Source organism: Diaporthe citri (assembly GCF_014595645.1).
Source record: "Diaporthe citri strain NFHF-8-4 chromosome Unknown scaffold_8, whole genome shotgun sequence".
NCBI classification, from domain to species: Eukaryota; Fungi; Ascomycota; class Sordariomycetes; order Diaporthales; family Diaporthaceae; genus Diaporthe; species Diaporthe citri.
Genome location: NW_025064853.1, coordinates 446,879 through 468,204, shown reverse-complemented (window position 1 = coordinate 468,204; position 21,326 = coordinate 446,879). Strand labels below are relative to the sequence as shown.

Here is a 21,326-nt window from a genome sequence, read left to right as displayed (position 1 = left end):
CGCGTCAGAGGAGTCATCGGTATCATGAATATCAGTGGCAATCCAGAGGGGAGGTAATCAGGAAATTGCCAGGGCAGGCATCTGATGGGAGCATCCAATGCAATGTGCTTCTGGGCGAGCAGTCAAGCACCCATATAATGCATAGCTCAGCCCCGATTGCGGAATGGGCACGTCGGATGTCGCCGCAGCCAACTAGATGGGAGAACAATTGTCGGTGCAAGCCCATTTGACGTCGACTCTAATGCATTGTCTCTTTCATCGTATCTGAAGCTGCCCCATGTGACCAGGCCCCATGCATCCCTCGTGCGTCCACTATGCCGTCTCAGCAGTGCCAGCCTCCCGTGCTGCCCTCCTCGCTCGCTTCGCCAGGATCGACTCTTTGCGTTCGGTAAGGAGTGCTGTCTGCTTCTCGTCGACAGTCTGGAGCCAGTATCCGAAGCTTGCTCCGCAGCCCGCGAAGACGGGGTACGCCCACAGAGATCCCCTGTTGAACCACGGTCGCATCTCAAGGCCCAGCTGCCACAGTCGGGTGGCGACACCTGCACATCAGAAACATGTTAGACCTATATCTTCCCACACAATTTGTAGTCGTCGGGCGTTGGTAGTTGGCATGGAGAGCGGTGCATACCGAAGCCTGTCCAGAAGAGGATGCGGGAGACCATGTTGGCGTCGCAATTGGGAATGAACCAGCGGTGTTCGTGAGTGGAAAGGTGTCACAATTCGAGCAGCGAAGCTCTACTGAGCAGTGGTTCGTCGGTTGTACTCGTAGAGGGGAGGCGGTCGTCGGTTGGAGGGTGGGTGGGTTGATGACTTATGGCTCAAGCTTGGTTGGAGCTTTGCGGGCGCTCGGTCGACGTCGGCGGCCTGAGGTCTTTTTGCAGTCCCCAGGCGCGAGCCAGTTAGCCTGTGGAGTAAGCAGTGTGTGGGACCCCTGGCACAGGGCCCCACATGCGGCTAAAGCACACTGCATGGGCGGTACCCCCACACAACTTCTCCCATCCCTGCGTGCCATCCATCAAACCGCGATTGATTCTTTTGGGAGCAATCGCGCCAGCTCACTCCTTAAACACAGTCAAAGTCCAACTACCTTTTTTTATTGTCGCCTTTGGACGGGCCCTCAGATCCGCATTCTTAGAAAGGCTAAGGCGTGGCGGCCACACCCATGTCTGGTGCCACTTGTTAAGCTGCCAAGCTGGCATCCTCCACGATGGCAGCAGTCGCCAACCTCACACCTACAGCTGGCGACCAGCGTGCAGAAGGCGATGTGCAGATGGCCGATGCCCCGACCGTCACCCATCCCCCAAGGTTCAAGGCGTCCGAGCTGCCCCTCACGTCGGCGACCCGGACAGCCATCGATGGACTTGCCCACGCCTTTAAGAAGAAGGGAGGCTACGATGCAACGCGCAAACAGGTCTGGGATACATTTGAGGCTAGTGTACGCATTTAACAATGCTCAATCCATTTTTCATGATGTCGCAGTTGCTGATGCAGATGCGCGCCGCAGGATCAGCGGGAGCAAATAACAAAAGCAATGCTTGAAGTCGCCGAGGAGGAAATCGAACGAAACCCAACCCAACTGCTGACACTCGACCGCGGCAAAGCTGTCGCCCTGATAGACGGAGCGCTGGATAGGACGGGCGTGTACAGAAAGGCTGAAGCACTCCTCGAAAGCCTCATCGACGTCGGCGCAATCGAGCAACAAATCCGCGAACTTCGGAAGGCTGAGATTGGCGAAGATGCGGCGGAAGAAGAACGCGTCCATGGCGCAAAGACAGACGAGGAGTACGCCGCCGAGATTGGTGCGAGACGGGCCGAGCGTGACAAGAAGTATGCCGACCTGAAGGCCATGGAAGAAGAAATCGCCCGTCAGCGCAGAGAAATCGCCGAGAGGGAAGAGCGCGCCGAGCAGAAGAAGAGGGAAGCCGAGAGAGCTGCGCGAGAGGCGAAGCGAAAAGAAGAGCGGGAAAAAGAACGAGAAAGGGAGAAGGAGCGCGAACGAGAGCGCGAGCGCGAGCGTGAACGAGGAAGGGACCGAGACCGAGACAGGGATCGCGACAGAGAGAGAGACCGCGATAGAAGCCGGGAGAGGCTTCGGGACCACCGCGATAGAGACAGAGACAGAAGTCGAGATCGAGATCGCCGTGACAGAGCTCGGTCAAGAGCCCGCTCACGAGATCATTCGCGCAACCGCTCAAGGGACCGACATCGACGTCGCCGAAGCCCAAGAGAGGAAAGCCGTGGCCGCCAAGAAGGAGCCAAGAAGGAATTATCGAAGGAAGAGCTGTCTCGCCTCGAAGAAGAGGCTTTGGCTGACCTGCTCCGAGACAGCAAGCGAGTCTCGTCTAAGCAGCCTGAGCTGGAGATCGACGAGGAATTGAAACCACCACCTCGCAAAACTAAGCCGGCGTCCGCGATCAACCCAATACGAAAGACGACACAGAAGGTGGCGGAGACGAAAAAGGTCCCTGACATGTTGCCGGCCAAGTTGAAGTCCGAAAAACTCGAGGTGGCGAAAGATGCGAAACCTGTCAAGGAAAGCAAATTGGCAGACGGCGACAAGGAGCCAAAGGACGCCAAGCCTAAGGAAGAGAAGAAGAGAGCACCCACGCCTCCGAGAAAACATTCACCGCCTCGCCGCAAATCGCGCTCCCCAGCCCCAACTGCGGCGTCTCGGGACACTCGTGGCAGGAGCCGTCATCGGACACCAAGTCCCAAAGCGAGAGAACCGTCTCTCAAAGAAAACCCGCGAAAGGACTCTCACCGTAACTCTTCTCAAACGAAGCCGAGGGATGACAGGGACCGTGTCTCAGGCTCTCACAGGCGTCGCGACAGATCTACCTCACGCGATAGACGAAATGCTGAGGAGACCAAGGCACCAAGAGAAGGGAGGGACTCCAGGCGTGACCGTAGTCGCAGCCGTGATCGCCATCCTCGGAGATCGCGGAGCCGGTCAGTTCGATCAGTCCGCAGACGCCGATCAAGGAGTCGATCTATCAGGAGAGATGACAGGAGGCGAACTCGAAGCCCGTCGCGTCCTCGCGGTGATCACTACACATCTTACAGGAGATCGAGATCACCGCGCAGGCGGAGTCCTTATCGAGCAGATCGACGTGACACGTCAAGACCTGTTAGACGGAGGCGGTCGCGATCTGACTCCCGTGTAAGACATCGTTCAAGGTCGAGGATTCGAGCGAAGTCTCGTTCCAGATCCAAGAGGGGAGAACGCTCGCGATCTGTCCGAAGGAGGTCCAAGAGTGCAGACAAGGCGAGAAAGCGATCCAGATCCAAAGAGAGCCGCCTAGACCGCCCCCCAGCGTATCTTGACAAGGAGGAAAAAGAAGCCTGGAAGCAAGATGAGGTCAAGAAGCGAGAGCGTGAGGCGAAGGCATACCTAGCGGCCCAGAAGGAAGCACGCGAGAAGGGTAAGCCTGTGCCTGGCATCGACTTCGAGGTCGATGACGAACGTGGCGAGCGTTCCGAACGGTCTCCGGATGTGAGACGACGTGCTCCGGATGACATCGATCGCTATGTGCCGCCAGCGCGGGTTGATTCGCACAGGCCAGATCGCGACAGGGACCGGGACAAGGACCGGGATCGGGATCGGGCAAAGGATGATAGGCGAGATAGCCGCCGTGATTCTGTTATTCGTCGGGACTCCATTATCCGCCGCGATCGCAGCGCTTCAACTACTCGTCGCCGCAGTCGAGAGCGTGAGCGCTCAAGAGACCGAGCAAAGGACAGGCGACGCAGTCGGTCCCCGCGCAGCAGGAGTCGACCTCGCCACCGAGTGAGGGATGACTCCCGCGACCGCGACCGCGACCGAGACCGAGACAGAGATCGTGATAGGGACAGGGACCGGGAGCGCGACAGAGATCGCGACAGGGACCGCGACAGAGGCAGGGACCGCGGCCGAGACCGTGAAAGGGCCAGAGATCGCTCACCACGCCGGGACCGTCGAGACCGCAGCTCGAGTCGGCGCCGTTAGCAGCGGTACCGACCCAAGGACGAGGTCAAGCGGGAACAACCCGAGGGCACAGGACTCGGAGCTGAGAGCATTGCGTCTGGCAGCGTTTCCAATGCTTGGTCGCATACCGCTCAGGTGGACGGGGAGGACCGCAACCAAGATGTGGTATTTAAGATCCCCACCAGGCCTGCTTCTTTGCGGCAGCCCATGGCGACTCGCGACCGTGGACGAGGGTTATTGCAAGATCTGCCCGGGTCTCCTCGTATGTTACCCAGTGTTTTTCAGTCGCCCCGAAGAGTTTCCGTTGACAGCCACACCCAGGTTCATCCTGATGTGCCTATCGCGAGTGCTCCTACTGAGCCCTTGGCGATGAGAAGTTACGGAGTACGCCACAGAAGAGGAAGGGGAGTAGCTGCTGGGTATCTGAGTTGCCGACCACCGATGAATCCAGAAGATGTGGGCGATGCGCAGTCCCAGTAGCCACTTTCTGCTGAGGCATAGTTTGTGGAGCCCCTTCAAGAAGGGACTGAGTTCATACTTCTCCCACTCCCAGGAGATGCTGATGGGAGTAGCGCTTGAACGCGGCGATCCACGAGGAATAGATATTTTAATGCAATAGCCTCGATTGGGTATCATCATGTGTATTTGAGCAATGGTCAACAGCCAGGCAATAGCGGCTGAGGAAGAAGATGGTCAGAAACGAGCTGGCTGGGTCTGATCTTGACCGGCCTGAGGAGGTCCCAGTGCATCTGGACGACCACCTCATACCAAGAGGAGAAGTATTTCTCAATAGACAGCGCGAGACGATTCATTCCCTATGCTGCCATGCAAGCATCTAATCCCATATGTCTACTCGGCTCTGTTCTTGATCCTCTCTACCGCACTTTTGGGGCTGCTATAAATGAAAACGCACCCAGGCAGTCCGAACGGTCCTAAGCTTTGGAGAAGGGTCTTCTCAGACTCGTCTTTGTTTTTTGGTGTCGGAATCGCAAGTCAGGATGGCTAGCCAGAACAAGCCCGCTGTGAAAGAGCACGAACATAATCGGGGGGTTCATTATGAATGGGCTACGACGCCGTGGCTAGGTAGTTTTGATAAGAGACCTCGACGATCGTCTGAAGTCAGACTGGATAGACTCAGACAATCTCGTGGCTCATTTTTGTGATCAGCGATGGGCACACCGCTCGTCTGGCGATTTCGAAACTCGCTTCTGTGTCCCTTGGGTGTCCATTTGAGAAGGGAAATCCGTGTTCTTTTCGGGGATCGAGGGTGTCCTTTGGATGTTTGACATTGATACTACTTCTCGCGTTATGTTGTCAGGCTCTTTCATGATCAGAGTATGCTTCGAGTCAATGGGTGATGGAATGGTATTTACTATCTGCCAGCGTATCTGGACATGCTGTCAGTGTGCAAAGGGCGTTTACGAGTCGGAGGCCACAAGCCTTTGCTCTGGTCCATGTCCTCGACCAGATGACAACAGGTACAATAGACTACGCGTTTGGACACTGACAAGTGGAGACACGTTTCGAGGATATGGATGAGTACCAGGTCCTCTAACATCCTCTGCTTTCATGGTTACTAGAAGTCCAAGTTGCGTGAACCTTGGACGGTATCCACGCTCACTTTGGACCACCAGGCTGTGACCTGAAGTGTCATACGATTGAGCAAACTACTCACTCATGTGCTCGTAAAAGGCCAGCCTACTTTGCGGGCACAACTTATTGCTGCTCTATCTTAAACCAGGTAATATAGACTCCCTGACAGGGAAACACACGCCCACCGAGCGCCAACGAATGGGCAATCTGTGGGGAATCAGGCGGCTCAGTCAGTCATGTTGAGGGAGTCACGCTCTTGATGGTGGGTTACTCAGTCCTTGCTTCTGCTGCTGCTCCTGCTTCCTGCCGGGGCGAACACATGGCCGGCGTCTACCAAGGCTCCGAGTCAAAGCTTGACCATCTCTGGAAGCCAATCCTCGCGATGCATCATCCGTCTCTGCGCTGCGGTACGCTATCTAGGCGCACTCCCGGGTTGCGAAAAGTTGCTGCCGCCGCTTCCTGGGCATGACTTGCATGAAGGCCTCGCCGCCTGTCGGTCTGTCTTGGCTGCTTGTGGGCCAGGTAGCCTTGACTCGGATGGGATGACACGATCTGGGCGGGGTGCAGATATGCGGTGGCTGACCACTCTACCCATCGAGGGCTTGCCATCCCGAATGTCCAGGTAGGTTAGAGGCGGAGACTCGGTTGGTTCCTTGTTACCATTGCATACTGCTTGTCGAATAGTACGGCCCGAGACGCTGGTCCCTGTCCTCCTCACAAACCTTGATCCTAGGGCGGTTCCTGCCATCCTCTGTTGACACGGGAGATGATGCTGTTGGGTGGGCTGTAAATTGCCCATAGTTGACCGATCGTATACAACCACCACAGTGGCTCCTGTACCCCTCAGTCGCATCTATGGTGATGTCTCCTGTGCGGGCCCTACTTGGTATCGACGACACGAGGCTGCCCGCCACGAGGCGTGCCGGCTATCTCTAATGCGAGATTAATGGACCGATCTTGATACTTGTGTGCCCCGAGGAATGGGGGCATATTGAGCCCGAGGAGAATCATTTACACGGGGCAGCACTCACATAGCACCTCTCCCACCAGCACAGGATGCATGTTGAGATGACTCGGCCATTTTTCTAGCGACCTGATGCTCCGTCTCCGCAGAGCGAATCTTGGGTGAATAACGATGCCTGTCGATCTCGCATCGAGTGCCGCGAAAATATACTACCAATATCTGCAGCTCGTAAGCCTCACTAGCGGTGTTGATGTTGAACCCGAGTGCCAAAGTTTCGGTAGCAGCATCGTGTGTCCTCTCGATGCTACGTTCTTCTGTCTATGGCCTGATACTCGGGATCTTCTGAGAAGCTTTTTAGCGTCGAGACGCCCGTGGGATCGTGTAGGCCAACAAGTTCACGAACGTTCTCCTGAATACCCTAGGTGAACGGCCCGGAGTACCTAGTGTCAACTGCCGAGCAGGCCCCTCGTCAATAGTCAGATATCGACAGGATGGCTGAGAGTCCAAGGTTTCCTGCTAACCAGTCACCAGAGCAGCTTGCTTGGTCCAAGGCCCACTGGACTGTATTTAGGCAGAAAGGGGGAAATTCAAGGGCTGGGATACCAACCAGAACCACCTCGTATTATGATGTGAGAAGACATTTGGGCGGTACAGCGTCTCTGCTCGAGACAAATGTTGTGGGTCAATGGTCATGATCTCGCAGGTCGTCTTCCAGAAGAGTCATTAGCCCATGATTTGTCCATCTACGCGGTGGTACAAGGTTGAGGAAAGCCTCCGGATACACCATGCTAGGAGCACGTCTATTCCAGGGAGAAGGGCGTCGCAGTATTTGTTTATCACAAGTTCGAGAGTCCCGCAAATCCAGACAAGTCTCGCTGTTGATAGTGTCAATTGTCAAGTGGTATATCATTTAGCATGCGCCGACCAGAGACGTGATCGATGTCTCGAGCCTGCCAGCTGGCTGACGTCGGTGGCCAGCTGGGCTCAGCTGCCATGCTCCAAGGGGCAACTAACACGGTGATGCCGTACCTGGTTGGGGTACCTGGGCACCTAGGTATCCAGGCAGGCTGCACACTGCGGTTGAGTGCTACGGCTCGACCTGCAGTACCCCGTACCTGGACGTGATGTACAATGTTACGCAAGGTGACAGGTCGTCCTTACCGCAACATCTTCCTCCCACCAACCACATCAACCATGCGCCGCCGCCTGTGCATTGTAAAACGCAGAGACCGGCTCCCGCCGTCGTGGCAGGCTCAGCTCTGTCCATACACAGCCTGTCTGACTGTCTGACTGCACATGGGTGAGGATGGGACGGGCCAGGGGGAAAAAAGCATCTGGGGTCGAACGGCTCCCTCCTCACATGCGCAACGTTTTCCTCCGTGCCAAGCCTACCCGCTTCGGGTCTCTCCCCTCTGGATCCACGGACGCCTGCATCCCCAAGGCCATGACACTGGCCTCGACCGGTTACTTGCGTCTCCACCTTCCTACCCAGCTGTCCTGTCTGCCTGTCAGTGCAGGCCGTTGAAGCAGGGCCTCCTGGGGCCTGCTGGGGGCCAAGGGGGCCAAGGGCCAGGGTCTGTCGACTGGGTTTACTCCTCTCGCTCAGACCACGGCTCCCAGCTTTCACTCCCGGAGCGAGGCCGCCTGGTCGTGCAGAACTTCAGCTCTCTGGGCTACACCCGCTGTGTCTGGCAGATGGCTAACAGTAATGGCTCAGCAGCTCGGGTGTGGGTGACTCCCATGGCGCTGGCGGGCGATCCGTCTGGACGAGGCAGGAGTCAATTGCTACCGTTACACCCACCACTGCTCGGAGCCGGACCATCCAACCGTCACCGCCGGGCCTGGGTCAGAACTCACCTTCGCTGGGGTACGGAGCACATCAATCGCTCTCACAAGCTCAGCATTCGGCCCCTCGGTCGTTTCTGATCGACAACGCGAAGCCACTCGTTGGTGGAGGACCGCAGCATCGTCCGGGCTGGACCTTGGTGATGTGGGGGTGCAAGTTCCCGCCCCCTTGTGTTCGCCCTCGCCATACGCTCCACAACCTTGACTGACTGACTGACTGACTGACTGACTGACTGACTGACTGACTGACCGACGCACAACGCGGCTCAGTGCCATCATCGAAGTGGAGAGTGCATCGATCAGTCTACTGTTCGAACTGGGGCCTCGGATGACCACTTGGGCAGTCGGGGCCACAGCATCCTGCACTCGCCGTCTACCCTGCCCAACGGAGTGGCCCAGACCAGTGGAGAAGGAGACAACGCGCAGCGGCTGTGCTCGATGAGCGCCACCTCGTCTACTTTCTACATGAGGCGCAACATTCCCGCCTGTCGCAGTCGAGAACCGTCGATCTGTCCATCAATCGACGTCACGCTCAGTGCCAGGCGACAGTAACCGCTCTCTGTATGCAGGCGTTGCAGACGCGGCTCAGAAACAGCATATCGGGTGCCCCTCCACCAAGGCTTGCCGCGGGAGCATTACACTGCACGATGACGGCTCAACGTCGTTTCTTGGCCGTGAACAAGTAACTGGAGATGTCAAAGACATTGATCCATCCGAGCGGCACGGGACGGTGCCCTACAGTAGCCACAGTCTCACAAGCCTTGCCTGTAGGCGACATGTGAAAGGTCAAATGATTGAGCCTCTCCCACTGTCTCGCGGACAGCAGAGCTCACCGGTCAAGGGCTGAGTCTTTTTCTGGTGACCAAGCCGGGCCGGCTTTCAAGCCATGCCGTCCATGTCGATGGTGATCGGGACTCAGACACCAATACAGGGCCGTTCGACCGCGGCCAGGCTGAACGCTCCTGTACGACCCTCCAGACCCGACCAAGAAACTGAAGCTTTCCAAGCTATACCCTACTGGGCATCGGTGCACTTGCAGCAAGATGCAGAAGCTGCGAGAGTCACATCACCCGTCCTCACACCCTCCCTCATCTAATGGTCAGAAAAGAAACCTAGGCCCAAGGTCATGTGAGGTGCATCGCAGCTCGGGCGAGTGGCGGACCCGGAGAGACCAAGGCTGCTATCCCCACGCCCATCCGGTTCTCTTGCTTGGGTGATCCGCAATGATCCTGCAAGCTTAACTTGACCTCCGGCCCAAACCTGTCACACCCCATGACCGTGGCCGGTCTGCCGCTCCACCACGCTGCACCGGAGGGACGTTCCGTGATGGGATCTTGAGATGTCAGGGAGGCGGCAGATGACACGGCATGGGCAATTCCTGTAACCGCCGCTGCTTACTTCTGATATGCGAGGGTTAGCGCACGGCAGAAGTGCGCTGAGCTGTGAGGTCGTCTCAGGACGTAGTCGGTGATCGCCATGGGGTCCTGCCCTGTTTGGGCCGCTGTATCTGGCAGCTAACGGCGCCTCGTTCCGCGCCTAGAAGTAGCCATGGGAAATCCATTCCGCATGCCGCCCGGCTTCAACACCACCGGGTCGGCCAGCCAGCCAGCCAGCCAGGCTGAGCTGCACTGGCCGATGGGGGCCTGCTGACAACGACTGCCGTGGACGACTTGCCAAAGCCACCTGACGGATGCATACTGCATCCCATGATAAAGACCCGGTTGGACGACCAGAACCACCTTGCGATCAGTCGGGGTCGAACCTCGCCGTCGATGGAGGGGGGCGGTCGGAAGCGTCTAGGCGGCAACCCCCCTCCACCCCAAGAAACCTTGCACACCCCGACGTCCGCCGGTTCTCGAAGCCATTCTTCATGGTACCTTTAACCAGTTCCGAAATGGGACTCGAAGCCCGTCACTAGTAGTTTAAGCTTATTTCCACGCGCACCAACAAAGCCCTGCCGATGGAACACTTCATAGTCGCGGGAGAGCAAAGTGTGGCCCGACTGCGGGTAGTTCCAAAACACGAAATCTCATACCGCCCGCTGGGAGCGATGTAGCCCAACGGTTACGAGCAGCGGCCGAGATGAGGCCGGAGGGAGCGCGACCTGCATTCACCAAGGCAGGCCCAGCTGGCTGGGCTTTGGACGAGGGCAACCGGCTCGGTCGTTCTGTCAGATTTTCCCCGGGCCAACGGTTCGACAGCACATCTCTGGAGTCACACAGCAGCCCGTTTTCTCTACGTTTCTTTTTTGATGTTCTTTTCTTTTCTTTTTTTGTTATTTAATGTATCGTGACAGATAGGCAGCACGGTAAAAGCAGCAGATCCCCTCTCTCGCACACATACACCCACGCGCTAGAAACAGGTAGGTATCTTGAAACAAAGCCCTGGACCAGATAACCCCAATAGAATAGTCAAGAACGAAAACCAATTTAGAAGGGAGCTATCGTAAATAGACCTCTGAAGCGGGGACGGAAGCGGAAGTAGAAAGTAGAAAGAATACCATATTGGCAGACCGGCCGACCGGGAGGAAATAATGTACCTAACCTAAGTATGCGACATAATGAAGAGCTCACAGGGGAAAGAAGACGTTACCCGAACAGGGGGAAAGGAGAGAGACAGAGACCAAAAAGAAAAAAGAAAATCCAACAAACTTTGTACATGAAGCATGCAGAGAAGCCCGGGAAGGGGATAGGGGAGGGACTTGGCAGAAGCAAAATACCCAGTCTCGCCGGAAACCGTAGGAGCCCCTGTCTATCTGAAGAGCAGACCAGCCTGCGTGTCGTGCATGTTTGTGTGTCGTTATGTGTGTGTGTGTGTGTGTGGTAGGAATCACCGTCTTCGAGGTTGGCTCTTGGCCCTTTTCCGTGGTTCGCTGGTTCCAACCCGCCCAACCCCCCTTTCCCGAAGTTCCGAAAAGAAAAGACCCCCTGTTACCCGTTAACCGTTGCCCCACGAACCCCTGACCACATTTTACCCAGACTGTTTTGGTCGAATGCTTTGCTTCGATGTCGGTTGAAGACGGGGAATGCCTTGCGCCGTAGCCTCAGCCGTAGCCTGCCCCTCCCAAGCCTGTCCGCCTGTGGCCCCTGATTGTTGACAAAGAAAATTGCGTATCTCGTAGGTCCCAGCCCGGTCAGCTCTGCAGTGTTGACTTCCGTTCCATCCCGCAGAAGAAGCACTGCAGCGCGGGTCTCCTGGCTTCCGGTCGTTTCAGGGCTTTGCTGTCAGTCAGGCGGCAGAAAGAAACAAAGTCGGGCCAGGGTAATATGAACATGGTGCTGCAAATGTAGTATGTGCCGCGGAGCATGCCACATGGCCAGATGGAAGGCCTGGAACAGAGCCCTGTGTTTCATTGCTGCGTTGACAAGCACACCCCTCTGTCGGCTTTCACCGCTCTTCCGTCCATTCGTCGGAATTCATCTCAGTGTGCTGAGCTGCCTTGTGGGATCGTGAAGCTCCTCTTCCTCTTCAGCTCGCCACCAGGTCCTCCGTAGTCATCGCCACTCCTGTCACCCAGGGGGCCTCCGCCTCCAAATTGATCTCGCATCGGTGTCCTCGAGCTGTGTCCGGAGCCCATGCTGGCGTGGAAGGCCTGCGAGAAGTCGTTGGGCGGCGCAATCGGCGCGCTCATCTGTGGTATCGAATAGTCGTGTATTCTTGTCGGGAACCCTGGCGTCCTTGGCAGAGAGAAGTCGCTCGGAGCGGTCAGCGGCGCGGTGGGGAAGCCGGTGGAATATGGCGCGGAAGTGACTGCGGCATGGCGATGCGTTGGCGAGGTTGCTGATCGCAGACCGTGGTGGGAAGCAGAGTATGATCTCTGAGCGCTCAAATCGAGGCCGAGCGGAAGCGTCGCAGATGAAGCACGAAGGCGGGAGCGATTCTGTGAGTTTTGGAAAGAGCTGGATTGGAAGTTTGGATAGGACATGTGCGTGGGTGACGTGACAGATGAACCTGAAGGCCTTCTTAGCGACAATGATACTTCTTGTAGCAAATTCCAGGACTTACCAGCATAGGTGCTCGATTCGTAGCCACCCAGCGTGGTTGAGGGAGAACCACTGAGCCCCTCTGAAGGCTGATAGACGGACTGCTGTCGCCCACTCAGAGGTGTTGGGCTGCCGGCTGCAGGATGGTAAGAAGAGTAGTCGATCGAGTCGCCTTTCCAGGACATGCTCGATCGGAGTGGTGACTGAAGGTTATCGGACCTGGACCGGGTGAGCGTCTCCCGGAGCTGGAGTGGTTGAAGAGGTCTCATTTGCTGCCTCGAGTGGTGGTTCTGAACCGCCATGCCCGTCTCCATGCTGCCCTGTCTCGCAAAAGGGTTGGAGGTCCTAGGCCCGGCGCTCAGGGGCGTCAAGTGGTTCGAGTAGTCGTACCGATCGCTGGACTCTTGAGACATGGGAGTCAACAGGTCTGGGTTACTCATGGACGCTGATGTGTTGAACCCAATGTTGCCAAAAGCTGGACTCAGCCCGCTGGATGACATGTGCTCACCGCCCTCGGCTCGTCTAACATCCACCACCAGTGGTCCCCTCATAAGGTGATCCGGATATGGGCCTGGGCCGAAGCCAACAGGAGACGCCATTGGGGTACCCAGCCCGTGGACGGCGCCGTATGGTGAATGCAGGGCCTGGACATTGTCAAAGTCGTCTGGTACAGCCCTCATCTTGATCATGCGCTCCCTGTCATCGGCTGTGAGGCGCTTGATTTTTGCCCGCCTGAAATTCGGAATTAGTGTTGACGTTTATTGATTCGTGGCAAGGACTGGATTTACCTGTTTTGGAACCAGACTTGCACCTGGCGGGGGCTCAATCCTGGAATTTCCCTCGAGAGTCGTTCCCTGTGCGCAGCATCAGGGTGTGGCTGCTTCGCAAACTCGCTCATAAGGAATCGCGTTTGCTGATGGGTGAGCCTAGAAACCGTCAGCCCTGTGCTCGACATCGCCCTCTTGTCGTACTGCCTACCTGAACCTCTTCATCTTCCTCCGCGCTGCGGTTCTTTCAGCAGGCGTCATCTGTTGCAGGGCTGCTTCGGTGTCACCGTCGACCATGTCATCCTCATCTATCACCTCGTCGTCGTCCTCCTGCTTAGGCACCTGGTCCTCCTGACCCGACTGGCTGGCAGGCAGTTCCGCGCCCTGTCCCGCGGAGGAGACTGAGCTCACTGGGTTCGAGCCTAGCGACATCCCGGGAGTGTCCGCCGAGGCGACTGAATCCTCTTTCAAGGACTCTGCCGCCTTCTGCGCGTATACATCGCCCTGTGTTTCTGACTGCTCCGCGATGGGCGATGGCTGTCTTTGTTGACGCAGACCCAGAGGATCTGCGCCGCGCCGTAGGCTCAGAGGCGGACTCAGTGTGTTCGGCTCTGTCTTGGGCTCTACGTCCATGGAGCTGCTAGCCTCGGCGGCACTGCGCGGCTGCGCCTGGGACTCGGAGTTGCCGCCAGAAGCTGTTCCATGACCATAAGACTGTGCATAGATGGAGCTCTCCCCAGGGGGAAGATACGAGTACTGCTGTCCCTGCCAGTCAGACTGTGTCGACAAAGGAGCGTCAAAATTGTTCGACATGCGTGGACTAGCTTCCGACCTGTGGTAAAGAGACTCGTATTTGCTCGTTGACCAGTGGCTTTTCTCGGAATCGCGTTGCCTGGTAACAAGCATTGGAAAGGGCGTGTGAGGATGATTTGGGGAAACAATTCGCCTTCTTTGGAACGACAGATAATTGTGTCGTCAAAGCCGAGTCACTGATCCGACTACCAGAGAAACGAGTGGGGAGGCTGTGCCACAAACGAGAGTCAGGTCAACTGAAAGGGGCGTGTCAACTCTCAAAGAACGTGTCGACTTGGTGAGGCGGGAGCCAAGGATAGAATGGGAAGCCAGCTGTAAGTCGTAGGCTGAGGGTTCCTTTGATCCAGGGTAATATCTCTGGCTGGGTCAACCGATGATGCAGGACGCTCGAAAAACTGTCCGGAAAGATGGTCGTGTCGACGATCGTCCCACGTAACTAACGGCGTACTAAGTACGTCTCGAGGAGAGTCTGTCGAGGAAGCTAGGGCTTATCGAGAGAGACTCAAGTCTGTCCTCGAATTCACAGGCCTGCCGGTTTCTCGGAGTTCAACAGAGGCTGTCAGGAAGGCCGGTGGATGCGCAGTAACAGGGCAGTGAAACAGACAAGTGCTGCGAGATGGGAAATGCTGTCGAGGAGTCAAGGAGATCGAGGTATGAACACAACAATGTGTATCTGCCTAGGACGACGGTCGAGCTGGTGTTTATAGAATCCTCCCAGAAGAGACGAAAGTAGAAGCCAACGGGGAGTCTGTGACGAGAGCTTTAGGACTGGACCACGGGCTGTAATGTATACAATTCGACGGTCTCAACCTGATGGAGCCGGCGGGGTTGACTGATTTTCAAGGTACTGCTGGGAGTGACAGGTCCCCCGGCCTGCATGGAGTTTAGAAATAGCCGTGGTTGCAACAAGGTCAACCCCTATGGGGGAAGGGAGCCTTGTACTTTAGTACAACACGGGTGGATCCAATATCACAGGTACCGCCAGGCCAGACGGAGAAATGTCAGGGCAGAATCCGAAAAGTAGAACAGGGCCAGCACGGGCAGCCGCAAGGGCGATGGGTGAGGCCTGGGCGATCGGGAGCATGTACCAGGTACCTCATCAAAGACGGTGGGTAATGCCTGGGTACCCCGGTGCCCTGCTCTTTCGACAACTCCACGACTCAAGTACGGCCCGCGGGTAGCAGTGTGGTGGTGTTATTTTCGTCTGGAAGGGGCAGGGCGCCACGGCTTGAACTTGAGCCAGAACCCGCTCTCCTCCGGGCTGGGTCGAAGTCGACGGGAAGGGCCAGAAAGCATGTAGACCAAGGAAACTTGGTGGTAGAAGTCCCGGCTGAATGGCTAATGCTGTAGTATCAGTGGCCCGGAACCAACCAGGCAATGAAGGGGCACTAGGAAAGACACAGAGCTGTTGGGCTTATTAGGTGGGCAAGAGAAGGGTAGCGAGGGCTATAAGGGCGGTGGGATAAGCATAAAAGACGGAATGGTTGAACCGTGTCCCGTTAGGAGCAACCGCGGCTCCTGCTGGGGGTTTGGAGGAGGCACCTCTGGCCGACATAGACAGGAGCGTATGTTCATGCAGCTGCAGCAGCGAGGAGCTGTAAAGTTTTGGGTTCAGCGACCTCAACCCCGAGGATTTGACTGGCAACGGAGGTTCCTGGCTGCTGGGCAGGAGACGCCTGCAGAGGCAAGCGTCCAGGCAACGTCAAGGGCGCCCAAGAGGGTGCCGGACGAGAAGGTTCAGAGGGAGATGAGAGAAGCGGCCAGGGACTCCGCATAGGAAGAAGGATACGCCTGTACAGAGTACAACAACGTTGTGAACCGTCTCGGCTGGAATATGTGAGCAGTGTTCATTGGTCCTTGATTACATTAGTCCTGTGTTGACTCCACGGATGAAAGCATGACCGTTGTTCAACCCGCCCCTGGCACAAGCCAATTAGAGGACATGATGATTCAGGAGGAGGGGTGTGTGGATAACAGCAGCTGGAGCGCAGAGAGGACATGGCTCTGGGGGTGGGAGTGCCCAAGGGCCCACCATGAGGCTTTGTTGCGAAACTCGCTGGGAGGGAGGTGATGCGGGAGGTGGGGAGGGCCAGGGTGGGTATTCTCGATGGCAACCCCCCGGTCAATCATGGTTACAGAATAGCAGGGGTGTGCAGGACAGAAGGATGGGCTGAACGGGCAGACAGATCATTGATGCAGATCTCAAGCTGCTGTCGGCGTCTTTGTCAGGCGGCCAGGACGTGCAGGCCTGGAGAGCCTGTCCTTTGCACGCCATGGGCCCAGACATCGGGTTCTCGTCGCGAAGGAGGAGAGGCCGGTCGGCGACCGCGGCCGGGAGCGTGGCCAGGACCATGACCGTGAGCGTGGAGCGTGACAAGACAGGGCTGAGACGCTGCAAGCAACGCGGCCGGTCGCAGTCCTGCTGTTTGCTCCGCAGGAGGCGACAAGAGAAGAGACAGGCGCAGGCAGGGACGTTCAAGAGCCGGCGGCACAGGGTGCGTCGCTCTGGGCGAGGCTACGATCGAGTATCTGGTTCCGAGCCAGCGAAGCAGGCACAGGCCGGGGGTGTTTTGATCACAGGTGGTGCAAGAGTCGCATTTGGGCGTGTATATGCGACCAGGGGGACACTAACCAGAGGCGCTGCCAGTACCCCGGATTTTCCAGCTGGCTCAAGACGGCCAAGCTTTGATAGACGCAAGTGAGATCTCCCGCAGCCACAGCATGTTGTCAGCGGACGTTGGCCGCGAGTTGGAATGTGTCTCGCTGTCACGGTATGGAGCGAGACGATCGAGACGATCAGCACGGGAAGCCAGCCCGAGAGTCTAATGTCAGATCACGGATTGCCGGCGCTTGCTCTCTGCAGAGACGGTGAAGCTCTAAACCTTGGGGGACTCTCAACCGTCGGGCCTCCAGGTGTGGGCAGGTTGTCCCGAAAAAGCCGTGTCTGGTACAGGTACGATTCATGGGCAGGCCCAGCACCAGCTGTTGGCACGTCCTCGACGTACGGTCCCAAGCTGCAGCTGGTCGGTCGGTTCAAGGAGGAGGGGTGTCAGACCAACACAGAGTGAGCAGTGTGACCGCACCCCGGCCTGCTGTTAGCATGCAGGCATTCAGCGACGGCCGTCAGTCAGCTGTGATACTCGGCCTGGGCTTGGTCCCGCGCAAGGGTCAGACAGGGTGAGATGAAGCTCGGTGATTGAAGAGCGAGATGGTGATGTGAGGTGAGGTGAGTGCGAGGGCGAGGGCGAGGGCAAGGGTAGGTGTGAGCAAGGGCCAGGTCCTCAGGCCATGGTGTACTGTGGCCTGCACGGTAGCCCACCTAGAACTACTGAGTAGTGCGCAGACATGGGTTGGGGACTGTTAGTCCGATCGCCGTCGATGTGGTCAGTTGCGTGACATCGCTCTGGTGGGTTTGAGAGGCTTGGAGCGGAAGCAGGACGCTATTTGAGTAGGCAGGACCAAAGAGGAAACTCGAGGAGCGACATTCTGACGTCTAACAGTAGTCTCGTGTACGCAAATGCCCAAGGGCACCAGAGGCAGGGAGAAGCGGGGCAGGTGACTGGGCATGGCCTGACGAGCGTCGATAGCCTTGCAGGTGGGAGTTGTGTCACTACTGTCGGGCCAGAATGTGGGAGGGCATGGTGATCACCAAGGCCCAGTCGATCCGGTTCGGAGTGACTGCTTCTCCTGTGGGAGGTTGCGTCCGAAAGATGCGAGGGAAGTGATGGGTTGGGTGAGGGCTGCTTCTGGATGAGGGACGATGGTGATGGATGGTTGTTGGGTTGAGCTGGGGTAGAGTTTAGGTGACAATGGGTTAAGAGCTGGGATTTGGGAGCTGGGAGCCGGCAGGTCCAGGGGTGGAGGCTGTCAGGTACTCTGGTACAGGTATTTCACATGGTGGAGTGCAGGCAGTCTTCTCCGTACATACTCGATACAGCCAGTTCCAGACCGAACATACTGCATGCCTCGACTGTCGAGACGGCCGACATCCCGCGCGATGCAGTCCAGTTTGGGGTCAAGGTCAGCAGCAGGGTCAAGGCCGGCAAGGTCAAGGTCGAGTTCGAAAAATCGTGGTCGACGTCGACGTCGGGGCCGAGATGGTGGTCCACGTCCACGTCAACTGCCACTTCCAGTAACCAGCAAACCTCCAAGACCACAGGAGACCGAGGCTGGGGTTATTAGCGCGGCCATGGCGGGCATGGCCAAGGCCGCGGCCAAGCTCTGGTCAGCAAGCCCAAGTCCAGTTCCAGAAGATTTCGCCAACATTGGCTACCGTTTCATCCAGGACTGGGCTGCCACCCAACACCATTGCCCACGGCCCGGCCTTCCCATCAAACGCCGGCGTTCCGTTCCAAGGGCTTCCCCCAGAGAGCCCAACCCTGCCCGTGCTAGTGTCGACATGGCACGTCGATAATGGTAGAATGCAGGAACAATGGACGCCCATGCCGCGCGGCGGCCCCACAGAGCCAGGCTCCTCATTCAACATGAGCATGCACAGCTCCCTGAACGCCCAGAGACCAGAGACCAGACTGACAGGGCGCCCGGGCAGCACAAACAAGGCAGGCAGGCAGTTCGAGATGGGACGAAACGTGGCTGATTTGGCAACACGCTGCGAACGGCCAGCCCAGTGGAGTGCAGGCAAAACGGCCTAGCCCACAGTACCTGCTTGCATGGGCAGATGGCAGCGCGCCGCCCTCGGGAGATGATCTTGGAGCCAGTGGATCCTCCGCGCAATCATCCATGGATGGGCCCATGGGATACCACCCAGTGCCAGCCACTTGCCAGATCTCAGAGATCCCGCCCGGGGGCCCGTTTCACGGTACGCAGAGCACGCAAACACACCAGCACCGACGCGCACTCGATAGGGGTAAAAACCTTGGGTCTCGGCTGTCCAATTCAGGCCATCCAGGGCAGTCCAGGCCACCCAGGCCATCCACACGTCACCTCCCCGCTCCCCCCTCCGACTCCTGACGCGTGCGCGAACCCACTCCTCCAACAGACCGGGCAGGCTACTACTGTATTATGTAGTATATGCACATACAGTCTGGACAGTACAGTACAGCATGATGCCGGCCCATCTGCATGTGCCAACCGAACCCGGTGCGATCCAGGCACAATCCATCGATCGGACCACCCAGGCCCGCGGGACAAGCAGGCACCGTGGTCGTGGCCATGCTTCAGGGACGGTGGTCGTTGGTCGATGTTCGTTGGTCGTGGTCGTGGCTGACAGCCACAGTTCCGAGTCATCTAACGCGCATCCGGACTTGAACGTAGCCCGCCGTGCTTGGTACAGCACTTCCACCCCAGAAAGCACCAAGGTTCCAGACCAGAGCACAATTCCAGCCACACCTGCACCAAAAGGCAAAGGAGATGACGCCGGCACCGCACCGGCCAGCCACTCCCATGGCATGACATCCTCTGGTCTCGGCGACGTACGATTTATTTCAGGGGCATCATCAGGCCCACTCAAGCTCCCTACCGACGAAGCCCCGCTGCCCTGACTGCCCTGTCGGCAGTTCTCCCTCTGATGATGCAGCCGCCTGATCCACCTCGAAGCCCCCCAGCGATCCACGATCGGCGAACCGCCCCCCTAGTACCAACCACTGTGACATTGCCGAACGTTACCCTGCGGTACTTGCACGGAACTGATTCATCACCGTCAGCCTTACACAGATGACCGCGCGAGGCAAGACATTCTCGGCCTGGCCATCATCTCCCCACGGTACCCTCGCCAAGCGAGCAGCAACATGACCTCGTCTCAATCGGTCCGCCGGCCGAGTTACCAACCTTACAAGCCAGTCAGTGCATACTTTACTCTCACTCCCCCTTCCTGGCCCCCCTGTCCTCCCTACCAAGCCAACGGACGGCCACAGAGCCCGGGCCAGCGGCGAAATCATCCCCGAGATTTGACTTCTTTTGATACTTGATGTAATGTGTGATGAGGACCGGCTGTTGGCCCGCAGCTGCTTGTCATGTCCTCCAATTTCCATTCCACTCCATGCTTCCTGGCCCCCATGACTTCATGCAGATCTCTTCGTACATCCGAAATGCGTTGAAGAACATCTTGGCTCGCAATTAAATTTGGCCTCGGTATCTAGTCTATTCCACTGATGCGCGCCTCTCTGCCTCGCGACCGACGAAACTTTTCATTCACTCTGGTACGGTACGAAGTAGCGTTCATAAAGCGCTCAGATGTGTCAGTGTCGCACGATTGGGACGAACGACAAGCTCTCTATGCATGCCGCGCATCATGAGGAATGTGCAGCCAATTGCCGTCTACGCTGCGAATGGGCCGTGCTCAAGCCTTGTCGAAGCCGTTCGCTAAATGCATTTGCGGGCAAAGCACGAGCGACAATGCATTCAAAGTTACAGCGTGCCGCGCGAGGGCAACGACACAAGCAATTACACTTCTCACTTTGCCGTGCAGTGGTACTGGCAGGGTGGGCACTCCTGTGGCCTGAGGTGCACACTGGCCAGTAGTCCTCTTACTGGACATGCCAGCTCAAACTGCACTATTTACGACTCGTGACTTTCGACTTTATCAGGGAACCCAGGTAGCTTTGACGCCAAGCCGATCAGTGACCCGATCAAGACTGAAACTTTTCTTCTGAAAAGTAAGCTCCATCTACCCGCCTCTCTGCTGAAGGGGTCATGGGTGTTATTTAGGTTTGTGCCTGGAGCAGGTGCGCTCTCGCGAAGTTGTTCGCATTTGGGAAAGATGTAGACCGAGCGAGCCCTTCCTGAGCTACGTCTTGGCACGATGAGTTGCAGTCGGATTTGGGTCCGTCTTTGAGGAACCTCCCACAAGACATCACATCTCACATCCGATCCGTCGCTCCTGCTCGGCTTTACTACAAATCTGGACGCTGTCCTACGACTGCCACGAGCAAGGGAGACACGAAGATTCCTTCGTCTTTGCTGGCCGGCCAGACGCCACAAGTGCGTGTGACAGGGCGCATTCAGGGCGCATTCTGGGCGGCGCGGCCCATCTGAGCGGCCACCTGAGGGGCTTTGGCCTAGACACTTCAACGGGAACAGCAGAGCAAAAAAAGCAGCTAGCCGCGCCCATGGTGTGATCGGGAAGCGCACAGTCTCTCACCATGAGGCTTGCTGTCTGGTGTCCCCCTGTTCCACAGCCGCCGGCAGGGCCTGGACTGTGCTCCTAGCCACAAGTCCTTCCGATCGCTCCGCGACGTGGCTGGGCGAACGGCGGCGTCCGTGATTCGGCCTCGCGGCGGCCAGCACTGAACACTGAGCCCCGCCTGTTACACGGACTGGTGGCCTTTCACTTGACCGTTGGAAAAAGAACTGTGCCTAATGCGTCGGGCGGAAGACAGCGGATCTTCGCGGTGTTCAAGGTTACCACACAAGGCAAGATCAGCAACGGTTACAAGAAC

General features: G+C 57.3%; 4 protein-coding genes across 4 annotated transcripts; 2 read left to right on the top strand and 2 right to left on the bottom strand.

Annotated features, from left to right (window-relative positions):
• Positions 1–312: 312 nt before the first annotated feature.
• Positions 313–662, bottom strand: INS49_014519 (uncharacterized protein; the record flags this gene model as incomplete). The annotated part of the gene is made up of 2 exons (XM_043175209.1): positions 313–539; positions 629–662. 2 exons carry the CDS (start codon positions 660–662, stop codon positions 313–315), a joined length of 261 nt encoding a protein of 86 aa, XP_043020166.1.
• A 545-nt stretch (positions 663–1,207) lies between these two features.
• Positions 1,208–3,985, top strand: INS49_014518 (uncharacterized protein; the record flags this gene model as incomplete). Its single annotated transcript, XM_043175208.1, has 6 exons — positions 1,208–1,435; positions 1,505–2,015; positions 2,077–2,283; positions 2,325–2,762; positions 2,821–3,160; positions 3,244–3,985. 6 exons carry the CDS (start codon positions 1,208–1,210, stop codon positions 3,983–3,985), a joined length of 2,466 nt encoding a protein of 821 aa, XP_043020165.1.
• Positions 3,986–11,787: 7,802 nt separating this feature from the next.
• On the bottom strand, positions 11,788–13,929 carry INS49_014517 (uncharacterized protein; the record flags this gene model as incomplete). Its single annotated transcript, XM_043175207.1, has 4 exons — positions 11,788–12,116; positions 12,372–13,081; positions 13,138–13,275; positions 13,328–13,929. 4 exons carry the CDS (start codon positions 13,927–13,929, stop codon positions 11,788–11,790), a joined length of 1,779 nt encoding a protein of 592 aa, XP_043020164.1.
• Positions 13,930–17,823: 3,894 nt separating this feature from the next.
• On the top strand, positions 17,824–18,343 carry INS49_014516 (uncharacterized protein; the record flags this gene model as incomplete). The annotated part of the gene is made up of 2 exons (XM_043175206.1): positions 17,824–17,999; positions 18,070–18,343. 2 exons carry the CDS (start codon positions 17,824–17,826, stop codon positions 18,341–18,343), a joined length of 450 nt encoding a protein of 149 aa, XP_043020163.1.
• Between the last annotated feature and the right edge of the window lie 2,983 nt (positions 18,344–21,326).